General features: G+C 41.8%; 1 protein-coding gene across 2 annotated transcripts in view; it reads right to left on the reverse strand.

Moving 5' to 3' along the window:
• Positions 1 to 403: 403 nt before the first annotated feature.
• The window catches only part of PUS7L (pseudouridine synthase 7 like), a 36164-nt gene continuing 19191 nt past the window's right edge, over positions 404 to 17376 (reverse strand). For both annotated transcript variants that reach the window (XM_089674003.1, XM_089674004.1), the window contains exons 6-9: positions 8523 to 8604; positions 4587 to 4867; positions 4208 to 4261; positions 404 to 2262 (exon numbers count right to left, since the gene is read on the reverse strand). In XM_089674003.1, coding sequence (XP_089530129.1) covers positions 1921 to 2262; positions 4208 to 4261; positions 4587 to 4867; positions 8523 to 8604 — 759 coding nt within the window. In that variant the 3' untranslated portion in view covers positions 404 to 1920. The remainder of the gene's footprint in view (positions 2263 to 4207; positions 4262 to 4586; positions 4868 to 8522; positions 8605 to 17376) is intronic.

Raw genomic sequence — 17376 nt, forward strand, 5'->3', positions numbered from 1 at the left:
CATACAGTCCTAACACATTAAACAAACCACTACATGCCCAGTATTTGCTCTGACTACAGAGGCTAGAGAGGAGACTGGAAATTGTCTGTTGCTGTCAAGAGGTTAAATAAAGTTTCAAATCAAATTGCATGACTTACATGGTGTTAAGGACTTCATACGCTAAACATCTGTACAAGAGTAAAAATCACTTCAGCATGAGATCATTACAGAGCAGGAGGCTCCACATAACAGTACTGCAACGGGGATTCCGAACTAATGCACTACAGGTAGCTCAGGATAAAACCTGCAACTCCCCTTCAGTTACTGAGAATCTGCACAGTCACAATATGCTTTGTAAGATTAAAAGAGGATGTTACAGAGTTCACAGGGAACTGAATGAAAAAAAGTAAAATGTCAGACACTGTAGTATCTAATGATCCTTTTATCAACAAGTTACATTTTCAGCAAAAACCTTGAAGAACCTTGGAAGACGACTGGTTTATAAGACAGAAAGAATAATGTTTGATTGTACTCTTGCAAACATATTGCTGTTATCAGTCAGACAGTTCTACAAATCAGATACAAACCAGTAACATTCCAAACTGTCTTTTTGCACCTTTATCACAGAAGATTCTGTTAATCTTTCTATGGTTAACATGCATAGGAAGAGGAGTACTGCTGTAGACTCTTTAATTAGCTGCATACTGCCACCAGCAGGCTAAAATACATATTGCAGCCTGATAACATTTGGCTTGTTTTGGCCATGTAATAAAACAATTATGTATAATGTAAAATACTCTAATCTGCAAAATATTGTTATTGATTATTACTACTCCAAGTAATGACGTATAAAGAGTATGTGAATGTGCAGTCATCCATAGTAAATCGAAGTTCAGTCAGAATACTGCAAGAAATTACTGCTCTTTGAATAACCTTACTGAATAAGACTGATTATTGTAATTTTCAAATAAACTAACAACCAAACTACATTATGATAATGAATTTCACTAACCTTGCCCATATATTGCAGAATTTCTCTTGTTCAGACCCATGGACTGTGCAAGAGAATTCTATTTATTTTCCCAACCAAGCTAAATAGCGTGGATGGACAAATCTCCACTGCCAGTTATGGTTTTCTGACAGGTTGCACCTGTGGGTGCCAGAATGACCAAACAGTGACTGCATTTAACTAGTCTAACATTTTTCCACTTGGCTGCTGCAATTTTCAGATTGAAGGATGTTGAGAGGGAGGTACCAACATGGCCACCTCTGCTCGAATTTAGGTTACTGCATCAGAATCAGGCCAAGATTTGCTCCATGTATGGCGACCTTGAGCAGAGTGATTTAGTTAAAGCTGAACTCAAGGTAGATTTTATATACAACTACTCCAAAGCAGGCCACAGATGGATCGAATCTTGGCTGGGTTCAACAAGGACTGGCCAAGATTCAATCCATCTATGGGCAGGCTGGTTGTAACAAAGTCAATCCACTGATCGTCTTCAGTACAACCAGCCTGATTTTTTTTCTTGTGATCACTGCCAGCGGCTATAGCCCATTGTGGAAGGAAAGAAAATAATAATAAATAATCTATGGGCTGCTTAAGTCCCTGAATCTATCTTGATATCAGCCTCATGTGCTACCTTTCACAAAAGGACTAAGACTGTGTAGGGGATGGGTGGGGTGGTGTAAGGGTCAACCTGCTAATAAGAACTGATAGATCCTCTCCTCAACATGCTGCTACACCTTTATTATATTTGTAGGTCGTGGTCTACTGGTGACTAAGCTGTATTGCTTAACTGTAATAAAAAAGTTAAGTCATTGACCTCTCTATGCTGTCAGGCAGATGTTCAGATCAAAAGAATGAGTGAACAGAATAACAAATATTTTGGAAAGTAAGGCAGATAACTATATCTGTTATATACTTAACACACTATGGCACAATCAAAAGTTACATTTCATCATTTCTCTTAGACAAACAGTGGCATAACTGGATGAATCTAATTCAAAGGAGAGCTTTAACGATGGACTTGCTGTTTGTAGAATCTCTGATTTTGCCCATTTTCCCCTGCTTTGATTTTGGATATCATCATCTTCAAAATGTTCATATGACAAATTTCGTGGGTATTTCTGTATATGCCTGTAGCACCCCGGAATATTTAATTGCAGAGGGCCAACTCGAAATTTGCAGAGCTTCAGACCAGCGTTGGATAAAGCCTCCTTATACCAATGACAAACCTGGTTAGAAGGATACTTAATACTGTGTCCTGGCATGGGAAGAACTACCTAAAAAAACAAACATATTTCAGTCTATAAATAAATGAAGAAAGTGGTACACAGTAAAATTGTTCTTAACTGCTAAATGTCTTCAGGCACCAACTCCAGCTTTAATTGCTAAAACCAGCAACCACCCACTACCTGAAACCTTCCAAAGGCCTTTTTTTTAATCCCTATGCAGACCCTTTTTGCAGTCTTCTTAATGGTCTGGTGATATCACAGGAGCTTCCTGTTCTTACTTGGCAGCGGCAGGGGGTGGGTATTCTTCCAGGACTTGTACTGACACAATGACATAAAAGTGCAGCTTAGCTCTGAAGCACTGTGAGCTCAGCCTGTGGTATGATGCGTCCCCCAAGGGGATTTGTCTAACACAGGCTGAACTCACAGGGAATAAGCAGAATGATGTGAATTTCATTCTGCCTGAAAGGAACAGCAGTGCAAGACCAGGGTGAAAGCTGTTGGTAGCACTGGAGCATGAAAAGGGTAAGTACAGCATTTGATTACATTTGAATAGAGTAGGAAGTCCATACGTTTTTTTTTCTGTAACATTTAAGAGATTTCCCTTAACTTCCTGTCCTGTAGACACATAAGCAAGCGAGAGGAAATCCTGTAACAGTTGTCAAAGGAATAAGTGTGCCCTTAGCAATAAGTGTTCTCCTAAATGATACGATCAACTTTGGAATATGTTACACCTGTATTTGTGGTGTAACATGTTCCAGCACCTATCCCCCTCATCCTCTGAGCGTCCCATCCCTTGTGGGATAGCAGGCAGCGGTTCCTCTCCCTGCAATCACTGTCAGATTTAAAATTGGATGGACTCCTCCCGAACAGCCATGTCATTCATTTACAGAAATGCCACATGGTGGCAGTTATTTTGTATCTCAAAGGACTACTACTGCACTGATCAGTGCACTTCTAGTCTATTCACACTTCCTCCAGCTTTTTAACTGAAAGCCCATATGGAGATAAGGGCAGCAAGTCGAAGGGAGAGTGTGCAGGAGCCTGACGTTTCACCCTTGATCCACTGATGGTGGGCGCAATGCTGTGCAGATTACTTTTAAGAAAAAAAAAATAAGTGCACATTTTTCCCTGCAAAAATATCTGGATATATCATTTTTTCCTTAAAGGTGAAAGGATTGCCACTACTCCCAACCAGCCAAGAAGAATAAATAATAGAGTGGTCTCAGTCTACATGTCTCCACTAAACAACACACCCTGATGCATTTCACTTTGTCCCTGGGGCATCAGGGTGTATGGTTCGGTGGAGACATGTAGGCGAAGGCTGCTCTTTATCGTTTATTTACCTGGGCTGGTTGGGAGTTGCAGCGATCCTTTCCTCTTTATCCTTACTATCCCTCTGGGTTGGTATTAGGGCAAGCCTGCACCCCATGGGACACGGATATGCTTTCACCTCTACTTTGAGCGGTGCCAAAAGCAATCTAACTAGTATCATCAGAGTGTTGATAGACTTTACATGTTGCCTGTGTTTGTGCTTCAAAGTGCATCTAAAACCAAACATTTTCTACATTGCAGTTTACCAATCCTTAGATGCCGTGGCTGCATTTGTTTTCTTTCTCCATGCGTTATCCATTGTTACCTTGTGATCTTGAGAATAACACACTTCTCGTATCTATGGAGGGTGCCATGGTTGTCACTAAGGCTTGATTTCAAACAGGTCTGCCTTCATCTCTATTACATGAGGTATGGGGAGATTAAAAGTGTACAGTAGGAAGATAGTTTTTAGGTTTTAACCCTAGTTTAATTTAACTTTTAAATGAGTTTACAAACTTTCCTCCCTTGTTCCAATACTTGCAAACAAGGACACACTGGACCAGCATAGAGTGCGGTGATAAAACAATTATACACAATGGTCTGCTTTGCCAGTGTTAATTTTTGATTCATTCGGAAAATTATGTAATTTTCATGTTATAGACCATGTAACAAAGTTAGTTACCTGGTTAATTAAATATACATTGTCTGCCTCCTCCGTGGCTGTGACAGTATGAACCTATTTAAAAAAAAGTAACAGTATAGTTAATATACAATGTAAACAAAATGCACACGCATATTTTCAATATCTTGTTGTAAAGGTAGACCTAAAATGTATATTCTATATGAAAAGCATAGAAGTCAGTTGCATCACATTCACTAATTTTAAAAATGGTCTATGAGAGCCACATCTGGATATTAAAAAAAATTGATTCAATAAAGGATATTTTGTTCTGTGGCCTATAAATGTTACATTCATAAAACTCATGTATGATATGAACTGTGGTGTCCTCCTTTCATACATAAATGTACAAGATATTGCCATGATAATACAATTTACTTACTCTATCTCCTAGTAAAGATTTCTGATTCTCATCCTGATAGCGTAATACCAAGTCTCCTTCCACAACTCGTAAACCATATGTAGCAATTCGGTAAGATGCTGCTTCATTCCAGACTTTGCTGCAAAAGGCATGGATGTAGAAGATTCGCATTGAATGTGGAATACTGAGCCAGCATCGAATATATCCCTCATCACTCATTCCGTATCTATTTAAAGCCCGCAGCATCATCCTTTCTCTTACTTTAAAGTCAGGCATCAATGCAAGAGCACCTTTAGCATCCCCTAAATAAACAAAAAATAATAATTAAAGCTAAAGTCTAAGCAATAATTACAGCCCACAAATCAAAAGTTCAGTATTGTGATGAAATATACAATTCACCTGATAAACAGTGGCATTTGTCTTTCAGGTAATTGAAAGGCATAGTAACAGAATCACTATTTTTCCCTATTGCTGATGGCCATTTTCATCTGCACTGTTATACCCCATTGGCTTCACTTTGTATGTCATACATATGTGACTAGTTCAGTACAAGGGTTACTTGAACAAGTAGTCCAGAAAGCAGCATCAACTCATAAACTGCTATACTGCATCATATAATCCAAAATTTGAGAAGGTAACTAAACCATACTTTAGATAATTATTTCTACATAGTTTCCTGTTACTGCCTATACCAGAGAGAGAGCTATCATTCTACCCCTGTACTAATATTAGTAATACCTCATCTGGAATATGCACTACAGTTTTGGGCACCAATTCAAAAAAGAACATTGGGGAACTGGAGAAAGTACAGAGAAGGGCACTCAAACTGATAACATGCATGTAGGAGGTCAGCTACAAAGAAAGATTAGAGGAACTAAATGTATTCTCTTGAAAAGAGATTAAGGGGGGATATAATCAACATGTATAAATACATCAGTGGTTCATACAGTGAACTCGGTGTAGAGATATTCACCCTGAGGTCATCACAGAGGACAAGGGGGCACTCTTTATGTCTGGAGGAAACGAAACTTAATCTCCAAACATGGAAAGGTTTCTTCACAGTAAGAGCTGTGAAAATGTGGAATAGACTCCCTCAAGAGTTGGTTCTGGCCAGCTGAGTGGATTGCTTTAAAAAAGGCCTGAATTGTTCCCTAGATACACAGAATATAACTGGATACTAACATTTATAGGTAAAGTTGATCGAGGGAATATCCGATTGCCTCTTGGGGGATCAGGAAGGAATTTTTTTTCCTGCAGGAACAAATTGAATCATGCTTTGCTGGGTTTTTTTTTCCTTCTTCTGGATCAACCATGGGTATAGGATTATAACTTTTTTTTTTCTTTAATGGTTGAACTGGATGAACTTTTGTTTTTTTTTCAGCCAGACTAACTATGTAACTGTATATTTAAAACAAACTTGTACATTGATGATAGTATTATACAGATTTAAAACATTTTCTCTTGGGACTGTGCACAGGGGCTGTTGCAGTACCGTTAGCAATAACGTGTTTAATTACTTCAAGACAGCCCACTAATAGGTGATTATTATTGATATTACTATACAGTGTATATATATATATATATATATCTCAATCACATATATACATATCACATATATATATATATATATATATATATATATATATATATATATATATATATATAGCACTAACAGTTTGCTCAGTGCTTTACAATATAAAAGGAGACAAGACAGCAATGATACAATTCAGTACAAGAGGGTTAGGAGGGCCCTACTCCTGAGAGCTTACAATCTAATAGGGAGGGGCTGGTGGAACAAAAGGTAAAAGCTGTGGGGGGGATGAACTGAAGGGAGAAATAGAAGATTCAGTTATTAGCTGAAGGCAGGATATGTTTCCCTGCAGTGATAGGTTTTCAGGGATCTCCTCAAAGTGGACAGAGTAGGAGATAGTCGGACATATTGGGGTAGAGAGTTCCAAAGGATGGGAGAGGCTCTGTAGAAGTCATGGAGATGAGCTTAAGAGGAGGAGACAATGGAGCTAGGGAGAAACATATATGACAGTTATTGCCTACTTTCCCTAGTTCTTGTTCCTACACCTTTGCTCTGCCCCTGGTTCCTACTAAAGCAGAAATCATTCCTTGGTATAGTGTTCTCCCTGCAGCACTCATAGTGCACTTCTAGGGTGGGACACTGTGTTAACACACAGGCCCAGCAGATTATGAAACTCCTATGACAGGTACTGTTTACAATCTACAAGCTGCCATAGAGATCTCACAAGATTATAAACACACTGAGATGAAAAGGCAAGAGCATCTCAGAAGGGAGGGGAGAGTTGAAGACAGTTGCTCTGGCTGCAAATGTTCAGACTGAATGGGTGCTCAGTTCCTGCATGATTTGGAAACTGGACATGCTTGTTTGATAAGTATTATTGTGTTGTTCATGGTCAGGCCCAAAAGACAGGCATATTATTGAGGACTATACACTGCTTAATAAGTATTTTCATACTTGCTAAACATATGTATTTAGGTTCATGTTCATAGCTTGGCCACAGATTTACTCTAATAAAAATCTGTCATTATAGATTAATGGAGGCTGCCATAGGGGACCATTCCTTTTGAGAATGTTAATTTCCTGGCTGTCATTCTGATGCTCAGACCTCAACACTGTCTGAGTTCCGCTGACTTGGAGCAAGTATAGAGATAAGTAGTTTTGACACTCATTTACAATATCCTTGTTCTGGATCTAAAACTTAAAAATATAAACGTCAGACATCTAGCATTTTGACTTGGACTGTAATGGCAGCACACATATTTCTCTTGTGTGTGATATCTGAAAGAAGCCTGGACTTCAGTTTTAGGCCTAATGCACACTTTGGCTCTTCTAAATGCTTTTCTTCTGGCAAGAGAAAAGCAGCTGCAAAAACTCACCTAAGCTGCATTTTTTTCAAGCCCGTACTCACGCACAAAGGCGAACGCACACGTCAATCCCACATAAACAGCGATTGCACCACACAAGTGAAGTATCACTGCGAATGTCAGAGCGGGAGCAATAATTCTAGCACCAAAACTCCTGTGTAGCTCTAAACTGGTAACCGCTAAAGGCTTTTAAAGTGTTGTTTATAGATAATTAATTCTATGTAACTGGCTGCCATTTCAGAGGTATCTGCAATTTTAAAACGTAACATGTTTGGTATTTATTTACTTGGCGTATCATCTTTGTAGATTAAAAAAAAAATGGGTATTATATTATATTACGTGTGTGCACTAAAATTCATTAAAGTGTATTTTTCCCAAACATTTGCATTTGAAAAACCGCTATGCAAATACTACATTACATTAAAAAACTTCAACACCCACCATTTTATTCTCTAAGGCCTCTGCTTAAAATATATATATATATATATATATATATATATATACATATATATGTTTGGGAGTTCTAAGTAATTTTCTAGCAAAGCAATGCTGATGATTTTTACATATACGTAAGAAGTATCATAATAACCCTGGTCTTAAAATGGTGTTAATGAACTTCGCAAGTAGCAGGCATGGGAGGCTCCCTGCACTGAAGTTAAATTCAAGCAGAAACAAATCCATAAATGCATTCATACATGTGTTATCAATATTTGCTTGAACTAGTAATAACAACCTATTGTACCCTATTGTACGGTAATACTAGCATTTAAAATTAGAGATATTTTCAATACGGTAATACTAGCATTTGAAAATTACAGATATTTTCTGCACATACAATTTATTTTTCAGTAAACACTGCAATGGCACACAAGCAGATACAAGCAGAACATTTTCATAAAAAGCAAGTTAAAAGGACAGATTATTAATGTTTCACATTCACTGATTTTCAGTGACTACTGGGGTTAGATAAAAAAAGAAAAAACTACTGCAGTAGAGAGTATATATTTTGAGCATTTTAAAATTCAGTAATTTAAACACAGAGAATTGCAATTTTACACTTGCCTGACTCAAAAAAGTATCTTTTTGCTTTGTTTGCTGGATCATCACAGTCCTCTGGTGTGAAGAATAACTTTACTGCCAGTGCCTGAAGAACACAAAATAGTTTTCATTTTTTGAGAAGGAATTCATTACACTGGATTCTAACCTGTAACAATAGGTATTATTACGCATATTGTTAACTGTGAAAAAGTGTCTGGACCTGGACCATTTTAGTGCTAGTAGGTAAAAATATTCTCTTTTTTTCTTATCCACTGAGGGACAGAAGAAGTCTTAATCCTTCCAGATGTCCAAAAGCAGTGCAACTGTGAGGAGGGCAACATAACACAAAGGCTACACCAAAGAAAAACAACAGAAAATTGGAGATCGTCTGTTGATCAAACCTGTCTGGGGGTTCAAATGCCTGATATGGTCTGAACAGAGAAATTTAAAGAACAGAAGACCAGCCTTGCAAATCTGGAAAGATTTACTAGACGCAAATTCTCCAAGAAGCACTCGCATATCTAGTGGAGTACACCTTGACAGGAAATGGGGGAAACACAATCCTTTAGAACATAAGCATTGAGGATGGTCTGCCTGAGCCACCTAAAGATGAAGGAATGAGAAGCTGAAGCACCCTTACAGGTTACTTCTGGGATGACAAAATAGGAATTAGTCTTCCTGAAAGAAGCAACAGATGAGAGAGAAATTCTCATTGCCCAGACCACATCCAGACAATGGAAAGAAATTTCAGTTTGGTCAACTAGAACCAACCAGAGGAGCGGAAGAGCAATGTCATTCGTGAAGTGAAAGGCAGAGAAAGCAGTCCTAGGCTTCAACACCACCTTGTCCCTATGCAGAACCAGAAAGGATTATTTGCCACATAAAGCCTTCAGTTCAAACACTTGCCTGGAGTGAAGGCTACAATAAACAACACCTTGTGGGTGAGAGTAGCGAGATATATCCCTAATTGTTTTAAACTGCTTTTTCTGAAGTGCAGAGGAACCAGATTTAGATCCCACGGAGTCACAGTGGAGCAGACAAGGGGAGCTACATGGGAGGCCCCCTGTACAAGATCTCAATTAACCACTTGCCTATCGGTCACTTTTACCCCTTTCCTGCTCATGCCAATTTTCAGCTTTCAGCGCTCTCACACTTTGACAATTGCGTGGTCATGCAACACTGTACCCATATGACATTTTTATCATTTGTTTCACACAAATAGAGCTTTCTTTTAGTGGTATTTAATCTCCACTGGGTGTTTTTTTTGCACTATAAACAAAAAAAGACCAAAAAAAAACTTTTTTCTTTGTTTCTATTATAAAATTTTGCCAGCAGGTAATTTTTCTCCTTCACTAATGTGCGTTGATGAGGATGCACTGATATGCAGCACTAATGGGCACTGATGAGGTGGCAAGGATAGGCAACACTGATAGGCTGCACTGATGAGGCGCAACTGGTGGACACTGATGAGGAGGGACTGATAATGCTGCACTGATATGCAGCAATGATGGGCACTGATGGGCAGTGCGTCTTATGGAGCGAATATAAAGCGGCCGGTCCGGTATTTCTGCCGCCACCATGTCAGAATACCGGACGGCCGCTCAGCTGTTCTCTCCTGCAGGGCCTTACCTGTTCCTCGCTCCAGCGCTGCACAGTCTTCCCGCGCTGGCTTCTGTGACAGCCGGGTGCCCACTGCGCATGTGCTGCGCTTTGTGAATGATCCGGTGTCTTCTGGGACACATGACAGGTCCCAGAAGGCGCCGGGCCATTCACAAAGCGCAGCGCTTTTCGCGCATGCGCAGTGGGCACCCGGCTGTCACAGAAGCCGGTCCGGGAAGAAGGAAGGAAGGACAACTCCGCGGAAGTGGGAGCGGGTACCTGATAAATTCAGGTACCCGCTCCCCCTCCCTCCCCAAAGGTCAGCAGTCTCTGGTCATTCCCTGCACTGTGTCCGCAGTCTCTGGTCATCCCCTGCACTGTGTCCGCAGTCTCTGGTCATCCCCTGCACTGTGTCCGCAGTCTCTGGTCATCCCCTGCACTGTGTCCGCAGTCTCTGGTCATCCCCTGCACTGTGTCCGCAGTCTCTGGTCATCCCCTGCACTGTGTCCGCAGTCTCTGGTCATCCCCTGCACTGTGTCCGCAGTCTCTGGTCATCCCCTGCACTGTGTCCGCAGTCTCTGGTCATCCCCTGCACTGTGTCCGCAGTCTCTGGTCATCCCCTGCACTGTGTCCGCAGTCTCTGGTCATCCCCTGCACTGTGTCCGCAGTCTCTGGTCATCCCCTGCACTGTGTCCGCAGTCTCTGGTCATCCCCTGCACTGTGTCCGCAGTCTCTGGTCATCCCCTGCACTGTGTCCGCAGTCTCTGGTCATCCCCTGCACTGTGTCCGCAGTCTCTGGTCATCCCCTGCACTGTGTCCGCAGTCTCTGGTCATCTCCTGTACTGTGTCCGCAGTCTCTGGTCATCCCCTGCACTGTGTCCGCAGTCTCTGGTCATCTCCTGCACTGTGTCCGCAGTCTCTGGTCATCTCCTGTACTGTGTGCGCAGTCTCTGGTCATCTCCTGTACTGTGTCCGCAGTCTCTGGTCATCTCCTGTACTGTGTCCGCAGTCTCTGGTCATCTCCTGTAGTATGTCTGCAGTCTCTGGTCATCTGCTGTACTGTGTCCGCAGTCTCTGGTCATCTCCTGCACTGTGTGCGCAGTCTCTGGTCATCCCCTGCACTGTGTCCGCAGTCTCTGGTCATCCCCTGCACTGTGTCCGAAGTCTCTGGTCACCCCCTGCACTGTGTCCGCAGTCTCCGGTCATCCCCTGCATTGTGTCCGCAGTCTCTGGTCATCCCCTGCACTGTGTCCGCAGTCTCTGGTCATCCCCTGCACTGTGTCCGCAGTCTCTGGTCATCCCCTGCACTGTGTCCGCAGTCTCTGGTCATCCCCTGCACTGTGTCCGCATTCTCTGGTCATCTCCTGTACTGTGTCCGCAGTCTCTGGTCATCCCCTGCACTGTGTCCGCAGTCTCTGGTCATCTCCTGCACAGTGTCCGCAGACTCTGGTCATCTCCTGTACTGTGTGCGCAGTCTCTGGTCATCTCCTGTACTGTGTCCGCAGTCTCTGCTCATCTCCTGTACTGTGTCCGCAGTCTCTGGTCATCTCCTGTAGTATGTCTGCAGTCTCTGGTCATCTGCTGTACTGTGTCCGCAGTCTCTGGTCATCTCCTGTACTGTGTGCGCAGTCCCTGGTCATCTCCTGTACTGTGTGCGCAGTCCCTGGTCATCCCCTGTACTGTGTCCGCAGTCTCTGGTCATCCCCTGTACTGTGTCTGCAGTCCATTGGTTCAGAATATTTTTTTTTCTTGTTTTTCCCCTCTAAAACCTAGGTGCGTCTTATGGTCAGGTGCGTCTTATGGAGCGAAAAATACGGTATTTACATTGTGATATGCTGTGTCAATGGACACGTGGTAAAAGGCCGCTGTGATTGGCCTTTTACCTTATCACGTGATCAGCTGTGTCAGTAAGACACAGCAATCACATAGACTATTGGGTGCGTGCTGCTGGGGGCGCATAGGAAGGCGCATTCTAGGAGAACGTCATACGATGCCCTCCAAGAACTGGAAAACCATTCATTCGGCTATAGCGCGGTTGGCAAGTGGTTAAAAAGTGGCAGGCGGGGGCGTGGCTTGACCTCAGCCTATGATGGCAGCTTAGATCCGGAGCTCTGGCACCCGGCAGGAATCACTTGCGGCATACAGCTGCACAGGGCTAACTACACCCCAACAGAGCGGTTTGACTCGCCCAATCTCTGGCAACCTGCCCAGGAAAAGGAAAGAGGGGCATCGGCCTCAGAAACCGACGGCCTACTTCTCCCAGCCTCAACAGTGGCATAGTCAAGATGGTGCCGGCTTTCCTTCCTCCTCTCTAGCGGTCACCTGCTCACCACATAGACAACAGAACAACCCTCACAAGAAAAAATAAGGCTCTGCTGGAACATTACAGGCCTCAACACTATCATTGAGAAGCCCTGAGAAATCCAGAATCAGGATGGATTACTCTAATCTGCAGCAATGTGAGGTGAGCTCTAAACCTGGCGCACAAGAAGATACCAGAGAACTACCAGAATCTATTACAGCTTTCCCCACATCTAATCAACCAATATTAGATACCACTTTAAAAGACATGTTAATCTCTCTAAGAAGCACCATACATATGGATATGATGGCTTGTATGAGGAAATTCAACTCTGAACTCACTGCTGTAGGGGACAGAGTGAATCATACGGAGACAAAGATGGGGGAATATGCCACCACAATTAATGATCTAATAGATGCACATGATACCACTGAAGAGGAGCACATCTGGTTAAAAGCAAAACTCGCTGACCTAGAAGCAGGGGCGGACTGACCATTTGGAAACTCATGCACTGCCCGGGGTCAGTAGGGGGCCCCATGAGATGCCTTTGGTACCTTTTTCATAGGCTTTTTTGAGTTTGGGCAAGGACACAGGGGCCCCATGATCCCCTATTGCCCGGGGGCCCCATGAGTTGTCAGTCCGCCCCTGCCTAGAAGATAGGTCCAGGAGGAATAATGTTAAAGTTATAGTAATTTCAGAAACAGTTCAACCTGCTGCACTCAGTTCATTTGTTACAACATTTTCAATTCTTATTCCAGACCTGTCTCCACTAGAGTTAACTATAGATAGAATTCATCACATTCCAAAGCCTTCACATATACCAGAGCATGTACCAAGAGATTTCTTACTCCACACTCATTTTTTTCATGTTAAAGAGCGCTTAATATCACTCACACGCAATGCAGAACTTCGCTCTACTAACTATTCTGAACTCCAGTTTTACACTGATTTATCACAACATACACTGCAACTCCGCAAGAACCTGAATAACACCACAAAAGCTCTACAGAATCACAATATAGGATATAAGTGGGGATATCCTACTAAGCTGCTAGTTACTAAAGATTGCTCCACACATGTGATTAGCTCTCCTAACAAAAGGTCTACAACTACTGAGATCCTGGAACATCCTCCCTGGGGACCCACCAAAATCCCCAACTGCTAGTAGTCTAAATAGAATCTTGCCAGAATGGCAATGGGTGTCTAATTCATGACTGAATTACCTCTCTCTGTGGGGCATACCAACCAGGTGAGCATATGGCCCTAATAAAGCGAACATCGTCATTAGTAGTTTGAGCCTATGATATCACTCCAATATACCTGCGCAGAAGTATTCTGCACTTGGGTTTTTTCAAACCCTCTGTTTACAAACTTGTTATCTTGTTAACTATTTTTTATGTTCAATTGATCTCTTGTTTTCTTATGGAACAAGGCCTTTGACTGCTTCAACAACCCTAATGTTTTCCACTATGGCCATCCAAGTAAAACAAAATGCCTATGGCCTAACTACTACTTCTTCCCTCCTGTGGAAGCTCACCAGCTGGTCTCTCTACCAGCAGCAAATAAACATCAGCATAACAAATAGATCTCGATATGCCTGTTAAAACTTTATCTGTCAATGCACACAGGTTGAAACACCCCGCTAAGCGGGCATCGTTGTGGAGAAGCGGATTCAATGCACTGTGATGTCCTGTGTGTTCAAGAAACCCACTTCCATAAAGATGCCCCTCCCAGATGCACTCACAAAAAACTTCAACATTATTTCACCACGAGCATGCCCGCAAAAAGGAGAGGGGTAATGATCGCTGTTAAGGACTCTGTCTCATTTCATCTGCATTCGGAACTGAGAGAATCAGCAGGATGATACCTTATTCTAGTTTGCAACATAAATACTACTCGATTCACCTTGGTGAATGCTTATGCCCCCAATACTAACCAAGTCCATTTCCTGAATGGACTGATGCGTAAGATCAGAAAAGTACAGCAAGGATCTATTTTGCTATGTGCAGTCTTTAACATCACACCAGATCCTTGAATTGACTCTACATCATTTACATCTGCAAAAGCTCCATCCTTAATTCCTTTTATGCATTCTCACAACTTGCATGGTGTTGCGCTAACGCAAATGAAAGACTATACTTTTCCAAAAAATAAGTCAAGGTAAAATTAATGATATCACATGGTCGGATCACGTGTCCATACTTCTTACAGTGGCAGACGCATATGCTAAAAACTCTACAGTTGTGTGGCATTTTAACCCACAAATCATGCAAAATCCTGCTACAAAAATTTTTGGATAAGCACTTTTACTGAATATTTTGACTTCAACTCTTCCTCTACTGACATACCATACACCTTATGGAATGCCCATAAAGGCATCTTTATTCAGCGGAACTTGAGGACAAAGCAACAGAGGCAGTGACAAATTGACACCCTACTCTCAGAAATACGCTCCTTAGAAAACCACAACAAAACAAACCCATCTAACCAGATAACTACCAAACTCTAAATTCAGGCATGACTTGAAGTTAGTTCTACTAAATATTTTTGAAAAACACAATAGAAGACTAAGAGTGAATTTATACTCCTCCGGTAACAAGGCGGGTAAGGTATTAGCATGTATAATACAAGGTCAGCTTTTTAAAACGAGAATTCCATTTCTAATCAACCCCAAGTCTAACAACAAAGTATATGACCCCCAACACATTAGGTTTCTTTATAACATGAGTCACGATACTCAAGTTCATCAACCCTCTTCGGTTGATATAGATAACATTTTAACTGATCTAAATCTACCACAACTGTCTCCAACACAGCTTGAAAAATTAAATTCTCCCTTTTCACTACCTGAAATTCTACAGGTCATAGATACACTACCCAATAATGAATCCCCTGGCCCTAATGGCCTAACTGGGGAATATTATAAACAATTTAAACACATAATAATATCTCCCTTTCTCAATAGAGTGTATGATGAAGCAGCTATGTCGGCTTCCTTCTCCTCAGAAATGTTAAAAGCCTTCATAGTAATGCTTCCAATACCAGGGAAGTCACCAGACACTCCTCATAATTTTAGGCCCATATCTCTCTTAAATAATGACCTAAAAATATACGCTAAAATGCTTGCACTTAAATTTTGTAAACATTCTACCCACCTTAATTTACCCAGATCAGTCTGGTTTTACTAAAGGGAGACATACCTCTGACACTACTGGGAGGCCGATCAACATCATTCACCTGGCGAAGAAGCACCGGATGCCTTCTCTGCTGCTAGCTTTAGATTCAGAGAATGCGTTTGATAGAGTGAATTGGCTGTTCCTGAAAAAAGTGCTTCTTAAATTTGGCTTTCAGGGTCATGTGCTATCTGCCATATTGGCCTTGTATACCCTTCCATCTGCACAAGTACATACATCAGGAGTATTATCAAAGCTAATATGGATAGCTAATGGCACTTGCCAGGGATGCCCCTTCTTATCCCCATTAATTTTCAATCTTATGATGGAACCCTTGGCTCTAGTATTAGACAACACCCTGACATTACTGGCTTTCTGATCAAAGGTCGTAAACTTGGCATAAGCCTTTTTGCAAATGATGTTACCTTAATATTGTCTAATCCGGAATCTTCCCTAGAATATGTATCAGGGCTATTACAAAGGTATGGCATGGGATCATATTACAAAGAAAATTACACTAAATCCCATATACTAGATATGGGGGAGCTCCCACAAGACAGACAAAGCTTACAATCTAAATTTCCATATCTTTGGAAAGAATCTGGAATTTCTTATTTGGGTATTACCCTCACACCTCATCCTGACCAATTATTTAGAGTCAATTATCTACCTTTGGAAACTAAAAAGAAGGTCTACTACAATTAAGCAAACATACTTTATCACGGTCTGGCAGACTGGTAGCATTCAAGATGCAAATATTAGTCCAAATTCTTTATGTATTTAGATTGGTACCTATCCCTGCAAACAAGAAATGTTTCCACACCCTGCAGTCTACGTTACATAGACTTCTACGGGAGGGGAAAAAAGCTTGTTGTACACATTCACCTCTACTACATGTGCTAATTTATGGGAACTTGCTCATAAAATTATGTTAAGATGGTACCTGACCCCATATAAATTGGTTAAATTTCAAACCTCACAATCTCCACTATGTTGGAGGAAATGCACACAGATTGGTACACTTTACCACATTCTCCGATCCTGCAGCAAACTAGCTAACTTTTGGCTCACAGTGTTTTAAATAATCAGTCAGGTCACCGGACTATCTATAGCTCTGACAGAGAGCTCAGCACTCCTCTCAAGTCTGACAGACTGTTGTTCATTGATAGGATCCTTTGTAAGATGGGAAGGAAGGATTTTCCCAATACCAGAACTGGATTCCTGAGCTACCAGGCCAGGAACAACCTGGTTCTCAGCGGCAGCCTGTCCAAGTGCTTGCACAACTTTAGGACTTGTTTAGTGACAATAGAATGTTGTGTTGTAGAGGTCTGGAGTGAAACTAGACAAAAGGGGCTATTTCGAAGGAGGCTTTCATAAGGTCCGAGACACTTATGCAAAGTGGAGAGTCAGAAAATTTCCAGATTGGAGAGCTAGAATCTGAAGTCAGAGAGCAGAGAGTCTGCAGTTTCTTCTGTGGTTGAAACACTCTGGCCTGAGCTATATTCAGGACTAGAAAAGGTCGGTTCCAGTGGCGATTTCTGAAGGTTCAGAATTATCCGAACCCTTGTAACTGCTGGACAGTCAAAGCAATATTGTCCAACAAAGCCCAGTCAGACTGTTTCCTCAACGGGATTGTAAATATACCACAATGACAATGCCACAAGAGTGCAGTGGGGGTAATGCTGTACCAGCACTTTTGTGACGGTGTAGATGAGTGGCTAGACAGGCAATGCCACAACTGGCAATGTAGCAAACCCAATGACATATAGAGACAGAAGATTCACACACCTCATAGGAAGAGGAG

Source organism: Staurois parvus, unplaced genomic scaffold, assembly GCF_062004578.1.
Source record: "Staurois parvus isolate SC_StPar_1 unplaced genomic scaffold, SC_StPar_1.0 ptg000147l, whole genome shotgun sequence".
Classification (NCBI taxonomy): Eukaryota; Metazoa; Chordata; class Amphibia; order Anura; family Ranidae; genus Staurois; species Staurois parvus.